Source organism: Pimephales promelas, chromosome 11, assembly GCF_988280905.1.
Source record: "Pimephales promelas chromosome 11, fPimPro1.hap1.1, whole genome shotgun sequence".
In the NCBI taxonomy this organism is placed as follows: Eukaryota; Metazoa; Chordata; class Actinopteri; order Cypriniformes; family Leuciscidae; genus Pimephales; species Pimephales promelas.
The window spans coordinates 13440965-13448753 of NC_142779.1; the positions used below are offsets into that span (position 1 = coordinate 13440965).

General features: G+C 38.7%; 1 protein-coding gene across 3 annotated transcripts in view; it reads left to right on the forward strand.

Annotated features, from left to right (window-relative positions):
* The window catches only part of col17a1b (collagen, type XVII, alpha 1b), an 82334-nt gene that overhangs the window by 73542 nt on the left and 1003 nt on the right, over positions 1-7789 (forward strand). For all 3 annotated transcript variants that reach the window (XM_089117008.1, XM_089117009.1, XM_089117010.1), the window contains one exon: positions 7683-7763. In XM_089117008.1, coding sequence (XP_088973134.1) covers positions 7683-7763 — 81 coding nt within the window. The remainder of the gene's footprint in view (positions 1-7682; positions 7764-7789) is intronic.

The window sequence follows — 7789 nt, forward strand, 5'->3', positions numbered from 1 at the left end:
AAAAAAAACGACAGTGTTACCCCTTTTGTTTTTTTTCATTTTTGGGCGAAAATTTAAGTTTCTCCAATCTTCTCAAAACTCTGGATTATGATAGAGGGCTGTGAGACTTTGACCTGAGTGCAAAAATGGAGGCTCTAGACCCTTCCAGAGCTGAGATATCGAATTTCAAAATTTCGACCCGAAAAAAAAACGACAGTGTTACCCCTTTTGTTTTTTTTCATTTTTGGGCGAAAATTTAAGTTTCTCCAATCTTCTCAAAACTCTGGATTATGATAGAGGGCTGTGAGACTTTGACCTGAGTGCAAAAATGGAGGCTCTAGACCCTTCCAGAGCTGAGATATCGAATTTCAAAATTTCGACCCGAAAAAAAAAACGACAGTGTTACCCCTTTTGTTTTTTTTTCATTTTTGGGCGAAAATTTAAGTTTCTCCAATCTTCTCAAAACTCTGGATTATGATAGAGGGCTGTGAGACTTTGACCTGAGTGCAAAAATGGAGGCTCTAGACCCTTCCAGAGCTGAGATATCGAATTTCAAAATTTCGACCCGAAAAAAAAACGACAGTGTTACCCCTTTTGTTTTTTTTTCATTTTTGGGCGAAAAATTAAGTTTCTCCAATCTTCTCAAAACTCTGGATTATGATAGAGGGCTGTGAGACTTTGACCTGAGTGCAAAAATGGAGGCTCTAGACCCTTCCAGAGCTGAGATATCGAATTTCAAAATATTGACCCGAAAAAAAAAACGACAGTGTTACCCCTTTTGTTTTTTTTAGTTTTTGGGCAAAAAAATAAGTTTCTCCAATCTTCTCAAAACTCTGGATTATGATAGAGGGCTGTGAGACTTTGACCTGAGTGCAAAAATGGAGGCTCTAGACCCTTCCAGAGCTGAGATATCGAATTTCAAAATTTCGACCCGAAAAAAAAACGACAATGTTACCCCTTTTGTTTTTTTTTCATTTTTGGGCGAAAATTTAAGTTTCTCCAATCTTCTCAAAACTCTGGATTATGATAGAGGGCTGTGAGACTTTGACCTGAGTGCAAAAATGGAGGCTCTAGACCCTTCCAGAGCTGAGATATCGAATTTCAAAATTTCGACCCGAAAAAAAAACGACAGTGTTACCCCTTTTGTTTTTTTTCATTTTTGGGCGAAAATTTAAGTTTCTCCAATCTTCTCAAAACTCTGGATTATGATAGAGGGCTGTGAGACTTTGACCTGAGTGCAAAAATGGAGGCTCTAGACCCTTCCAGAGCTGAGATATCGAATTTCAAAATTTCGACCCGAAAAAAAAACGACAGTGTTACCCCTTTTGTTTTTTTTCATTTTTGGGTGAAAATTTAAGTTTCTCCAATCTTCTCAAAACTCTGGATTATGATAGAGGGCTGTGAGACTTTGACCTGAGTGCAAAAATGGAGGCTCTAGACCCTTCCAGAGCTGAGATATCGAATTTCAAAATTTCGACCCGAAAAAAAAACGACAGTGTTACCCCTTTTGTTTTTTTTCATTTTTGGGCGAAAATTTAAGTTTCTCCAATCTTCTCAAAACTCTGGATTATGATAGAGGGCTGTGAGACTTTGACCTGAGTGCAAAAATGGAGGCTCTAGACCCTTCCAGAGCTGAGATATCGAATTTCAAAATTTCGACCCGAAAAAAAAACGACAGTGTTACCCCTTTTGTTTTTTTTCATTTTTGGGCGAAAATTTAAGTTTCTCCAATCTTCTCAAAACTCTGGATTATGATAGAGGGCTGTGAGACTTTGACCTGAGTGCAAAAATGGAGGCTCTAGACCCTTCCAGAGCTGAGATAACGAATTTCAAAATTTCGACCCGAAAAAAAAACGACAGTGTTACCCCTTTTGTTTTTTTTCATTTTTGGGCGAAAATTTAAGTTTCTCCAATCTTCTCAAAACTCTGGATTATGATAGAGGGCTGTGAGACTTTGACCTGAGTGCAAAAATGGAGGCTCTAGACCCTTCCAGAGCTGAGATATCGAATTTCAAAATTTCGACCCGAAAAAAAAAACGACAGTGTTACCCCTTTTGTTTTTTTTTCATTTTTGGGCGAAAATTTAAGTTTCTCCAATCTTCTCAAAACTCTGGATTATGATAGAGGGCTGTGAGACTTTGACCTGAGTGCAAAAATGGAGGCTCTAGACCCTTCCAGAGCTGAGATATCGAATTTCAAAATTTCGACCCGAAAAAAAAACGACAGTGTTACCCCTTTTGTTTTTTTTTCATTTTTGGGCGAAAAATTAAGTTTCTCCAATCTTCTCAAAACTCTGGATTATGATAGAGGGCTGTGAGACTTTGACCTGAGTGCAAAAATGGAGGCTCTAGACCCTTCCAGAGCTGAGATATCGAATTTCAAAATATTGACCCGAAAAAAAAAACGACAGTGTTACCCCTTTTGTTTTTTTTAGTTTTTGGGCAAAAAAATAAGTTTCTCCAATCTTCTCAAAACTCTGGATTATGATAGAGGGCTGTGAGACTTTGACCTGAGTTCAAAAATGGAGGCTCTAGACCCTTCCAGAGCTGAGATATCGAATTTCAAAATTTCGACCCGAAAAAAAAACGACAGTGTTACCCCTTTTGTTTTTTTCATTTTTGGGCGAAAAATTAAGTTTCTCCAATCTTCTCAAAACTCTGGATTATGATAGAGGGCTGTGAGACTTTGACCTGAGTGCAAAAATGGAGGCTCTAGACCCTTCCAGAGCTGAGATATCAAAATTCAAAATTTCGACCCAAAAAAAAAAAACGACAGTGTTACCTCTTTCGTTTTTTTTTCATTTTCGGGCAGAAAATTAAGTTTCTCCAATCTTCTCAAAACTCTGGATTATGATAGAGGGCCTTGAGACTTTGACCGGAGTGCAAAAATGGAGGCTCTAGACCCTTCCAGAGCTGAGATATCGAATTTCAAAATTTCGACCCGAAAAAAAAAACGACAGTGTTACCCCTTTTGTTTTTTTTCATTTTCGGGCGAAAAATTAAGTTTCTCCAATCTTCTCAAAACTCTGGATTATGATAGAGGGCTGTGAGACTTTGACCTGAGTTCAAAAATGGAGGCTCTAGACCCTTCCAGAGCTGAGATATCGAATTTCAAAATTTCGACCCGAAAAAAAAAACGACAGTGTTACCCCTTTTGTTTTATTTCATTTTCGGGCGAAAAAATAAGTTTCTCCAATCTTCTCAAAACTCTGGATTATGATAGAGGGCTGTGAGACTTTGACCTGAGTGCAAAAATGGAGGCTCTAGACCCTTCCAGAGCTGAGATATCGAATTTCAAAATTTCGACCCGAAAAAAAAACGACAATGTTACCCCTTTTGTTTTTTTTTCATTTTTGGGCGAAAATTTAAGTTTCTCCAATCTTCTCAAAACTCTGGATTATGATAGAGGGCTGTGAGACTTTGACCTGAGTGCAAAAATGGAGGCTCTAGACCCTTCCAGAGCTGAGATATCGAATTTCAAAATTTCGACCCGAAAAAAAAACGACAGTGTTACCCCTTTTGTTTTTTTTCATTTTCGGGCGAAAAAATAAGTTTCTCCAATCTTCTCAAAACTCTGGATTATGATAGAGGGCTGTGAGACTTTGACCTGAGTGCAAAAATGGAGGCTCTAGACCCTTCCAGAGCTGAGATATCGAATTTCAAAATTTCGACCCGAAAAAAAAACGACAATGTTACCCCTTTTGTTTTTTTTTCATTTTTGGGCGAAAATTTAAGTTTCTCCAATCTTCTCAAAACTCTGGATTATGATAGAGGGCTGTGAGACTTTGACCTGAGTGCAAAAATGGAGGCTCTAGACCCTTCCAGAGCTGAGATATCGAATTTCAAAATTTCGACCCGAAAAAAAAACGACAGTGTTACCCCTTTTGTTTTTTTTCATTTTTGGGCGAAAATTTAAGTTTCTCCAATCTTCTCAAAACTCTGGATTATGATAGAGGGCTGTGAGACTTTGACCTGAGTGCAAAAATGGAGGCTCTAGACCCTTCCAGAGCTGAGATATCAAAATTCAAAATTTTGACCTGAAAAAAAAAACGACAGTGTTACCCCTTTCGTTTTTTTCATTTTCGGGCAAAAAATTAAGTTTCTCCAATCTTCTTAAAACTGGATTATGATAGAGGGCTGTGAGACTTTGACCTGAGTGCAAAAATGGATGATCTAGACCCTTCCAGAGCTGAGATATCAAAATTAAAAATTTTGACCTGAAAAAAAAAAAAAAACGACAGTGTTACCCCTTTCGTTTTTTTCGTTTTTGGGCGAAAAATTAAGCTTCTCCAATCTTCTCAAAACTCTGGATTCTGATAGAGGGCCACGAGACTTTGACCTGAGTGCAAAAATGGATGATCTAGACCCTTCCAAAGCTGAGATATCAAAATTCAAAATTTTGACCTGAAAAAAAAAACGACAGTGTTACCCCTTTCAATTTTTTCATTTTCGGGCAAAAAATTAAGTTTCTCCAATCTTCTCAAAACTCTGGATTATGATAGAGGGCTGTGAGACTTTGACCTGAGTGCAAAAATGGATGATCTAGACCCTTCCAGAGCTGAGATATCAAAATTCAAAATTTTGACCTGAAAAAAAAAAAAAAAACGACAGTGTTACCCCTTTCGTTTTTTTTCGTTTTTGGGCGAAAAATTAAGCTTCTCCAATCTTCTCAAAACTCTGGATTGTGATAGAGGGCCACGAGACTTTGACCTGAGTGCAAAAATGGAGACTCTAGACACTTCCAGAGCTGAGGGACCCGAAAAAAAAACGACAGTGTTACCCCTTTTGTTTTTTTTTTCATTTTCGGGCAAAAAATTAAGTTTCTCCAATCTTCTCAAAACTCTGGATTATGATAGAGGGCTGTGAGACTTTGGCCTGAGTGCAAAAATGGATGATCTAGACACTTCCAGAGCTGAGATATCAAAATTCAAAATTTTGACCTGAAAAAAAAAAAACGACAGTGTTACCCCTTTCGTTTTTTTCGTTTTTGGGCGAAAAATTAAGCTTCTCCAATCTTCTCAAAACTCTGGATTCTGATAGAGGGCCACGAGACTTTGACCTGAGTGCAAAAATGGAGACTCTAGACACTTCCAGAGCTGAGATATCGAAATTCAAAATTTCGACCCGAAAAAAAAAAACGACAGTGTTACCCCTTTTGTTTTTTTTTTCATTTTCGGGCGAAAAATTAAGTTTCTCCAATCTTCTCAAAACTCTGGATTATGATAGAGGGCTGTGAGACTTTGACCTGAGTGCAAAAATGGATGATCTAGACCCTTCCAGAGCTGAGATATCGAAATTCAAAATTTCGACCCGAAAAAAAAACGACAGTGTTACCCCTTTCTTTTTTTTCATTTTCGGGCAAAAAATTAAGTTTCTCCAATCTTCTCAAAACTCTGGATTCTGATAGAGGGCCACGAGACTTTGACCTAAGTGCAAAAATGGATGATCTAGACCCTTCCAGAGCTGAGATATCGAAATTCAAAATTTCGACCCGAAAAAAAAACGACAGTGTTACCCCTTTTGTTTTTTTTTCGTTTTCGGGCGAAAAATTAAGTTTCTCCAATCTTCTCAAAACTCTGGATTATGATAGAGGGCTGTGAGACTTTGACCTGAGTGCAAAAATGGATGATCTAGACCCTTCCAGAGCTGAGATATCGAAATTCAAAATTTCGACCCGAAAAAAAAACGACAGTGTTACCCCTTTTGTTTTTTTTCATTTTCGGGCGAAAAATTAAGTTTCTCCAATCTTCACAAAACTCTGGATTATGATAAAGGGCTGTGAGACTTTGACCTGAGTGCAAAAATAAATGGATGATCTAGACCCTTCCAGAGCTGAGATATCGAAATTCAAAATTTCGACCCGAAAAAAAAAACAACAGTGTTACCCCTTTCGTTTTTTTTCATTTTCGGGCAAAAAATTAAGTTTCTCCAATCTTCTCGAAACTCTGGATTATGATAGAGGGCTGTGAGACTTTGACCTGAGTGCAAAAATGGAGGCTCTAGACCCTTCTAGAGCTGAGATATCGAAATTCAAAATTTCGACCCGAAAAAAACCCGACAGTGTTACCCCTTTCGTTTTTGTTCATTTTTGGGCGAAAAATTAAGTTTCTCCAATCTTCTCAAAACTCTGGATTATGATAGAGGGCTGTGAGACTTTGACCTGAGTGCAAAAATGGAGGCTCTAGACCCTTCCAGAGCTGAGATATCAAAAATTCAAAATTTCGACCGGAAAAAAAAACGACAGTGTTGCCCCTTTCGTTTTTTTTTCGTTTTCGGCCGAAAAATTAAGTTTCTCCAATCTTTTCAAAACTCTGGATTATGATAGAGGGCTGTGAGACTTTGACCTGAGTGCAAAAATGGAGGCTCTAGACCCTTCCAGAGCTGAGATATTGAAATTCAAAATTTCGACCCGAAAAAAAAAACGACAGTGTTACCCCTTTCGTTTTCGAGCGAAAAATTAATTTTCTCCAATCTTCTCAAAACTCTGGATTCTGATAGAGGGCCGTGAGACTTTGACCTGAGTGCAAAAATGGAGGCTCTAGACCCTTCCAGAGCTGAGATATCGAAACTCAAAATTTCAACCCGAAAAAAAGACGAAAAGTGGCACTGTCGTTTTTTTTTTTCGGGTCAAAATTTTGAGTTTCTCTGATCCTCTTAAAACTCTTGATTCTGATAAAGGGCCACAAGACTTAGACTTGAGTGCAAAAATGGAGGCTCTAGACCCTTCCAGAGCTGAGATATTGAGATCCCACGTAGCATTTATGCCATTATAAATATCTCAATATCTCAGCTCTGGAAGGGTCTAGAGCCTCCATTTTTGCACTCATATTTATACATACTTATATTTTGGGGTGAAGTGTGACCAGGATCTGGTTTTGTTGAGATTCACACACTGACTGTGGTGTGTATGCGTATGTGTGTGTGTTTGTGCGTGTGCACCTGCTGTCTGGTCTAGTACACAGTAGTGCAGTGCCAGATCAGTGCTGTGTGTAACAAGCCCAGCAGTGTTTATGTGGATGAGTGCGTGTTGGCGCTGATTGTGTCCTCTTCTCATCCATTCCTCCACTCCTCCAGCACCTGACTGCCAACACCACTTCAGTCCCTAAAATCGGGATTCTGATAACACCTGGTTTGGCCTATACATCCTTTAACATATCTCAGCCCTGGAAGGGTCTAGAGCCTCCATTTTTGCACTCAGGTCTAAGTCTCATGGCCCTCTATCAGAATCCAGAGTTTCAAGAAGATCAGAGAAACTCAAAATTTCGAGTGTTACTTACCCCTGTTGTTGTTTTCTTTTGTGCGAAAAAATACGTTTCTCCAATCTTCTTGAAACTCTGGATTCTGATAGAGGGCCATGGGACTTAGACCTGAGTGCAAAAATGGAGGCTCTATGGCATCCAAACGTCACTGGTGAGACAAAGGTGCAATGGACGGACGGGCAGATTACGTTTTGGCAGGGGAAAAACTGATCAGAAAATGTAACAGAAGTTGTAGAGATGTAGTGGAGTAGAAAGTATAATAATTGCTGCAAAATGTAACAAAGTAAAAGTAAAAAGTATGTGCAATTTATTCTACTTAAGTAAAGTAAAGATACGTGAAAAATGTACTTAAGTAAAGTAACAAAGTATTTGTACTTCGTTACATTCCACCACTGAAGTGAAGAGCTGTGAATATTAAGCTGTATGTTTTGTATGTGATCTACAGGGGACACGGGGAGCTCAGGGATACCAGGCCTCCCGGGACAAAGAGGACTGGAGGGACCAAGGGGAGAAAAGGGTGAAAAAGGTTAGAATAATACACTCATCATACCG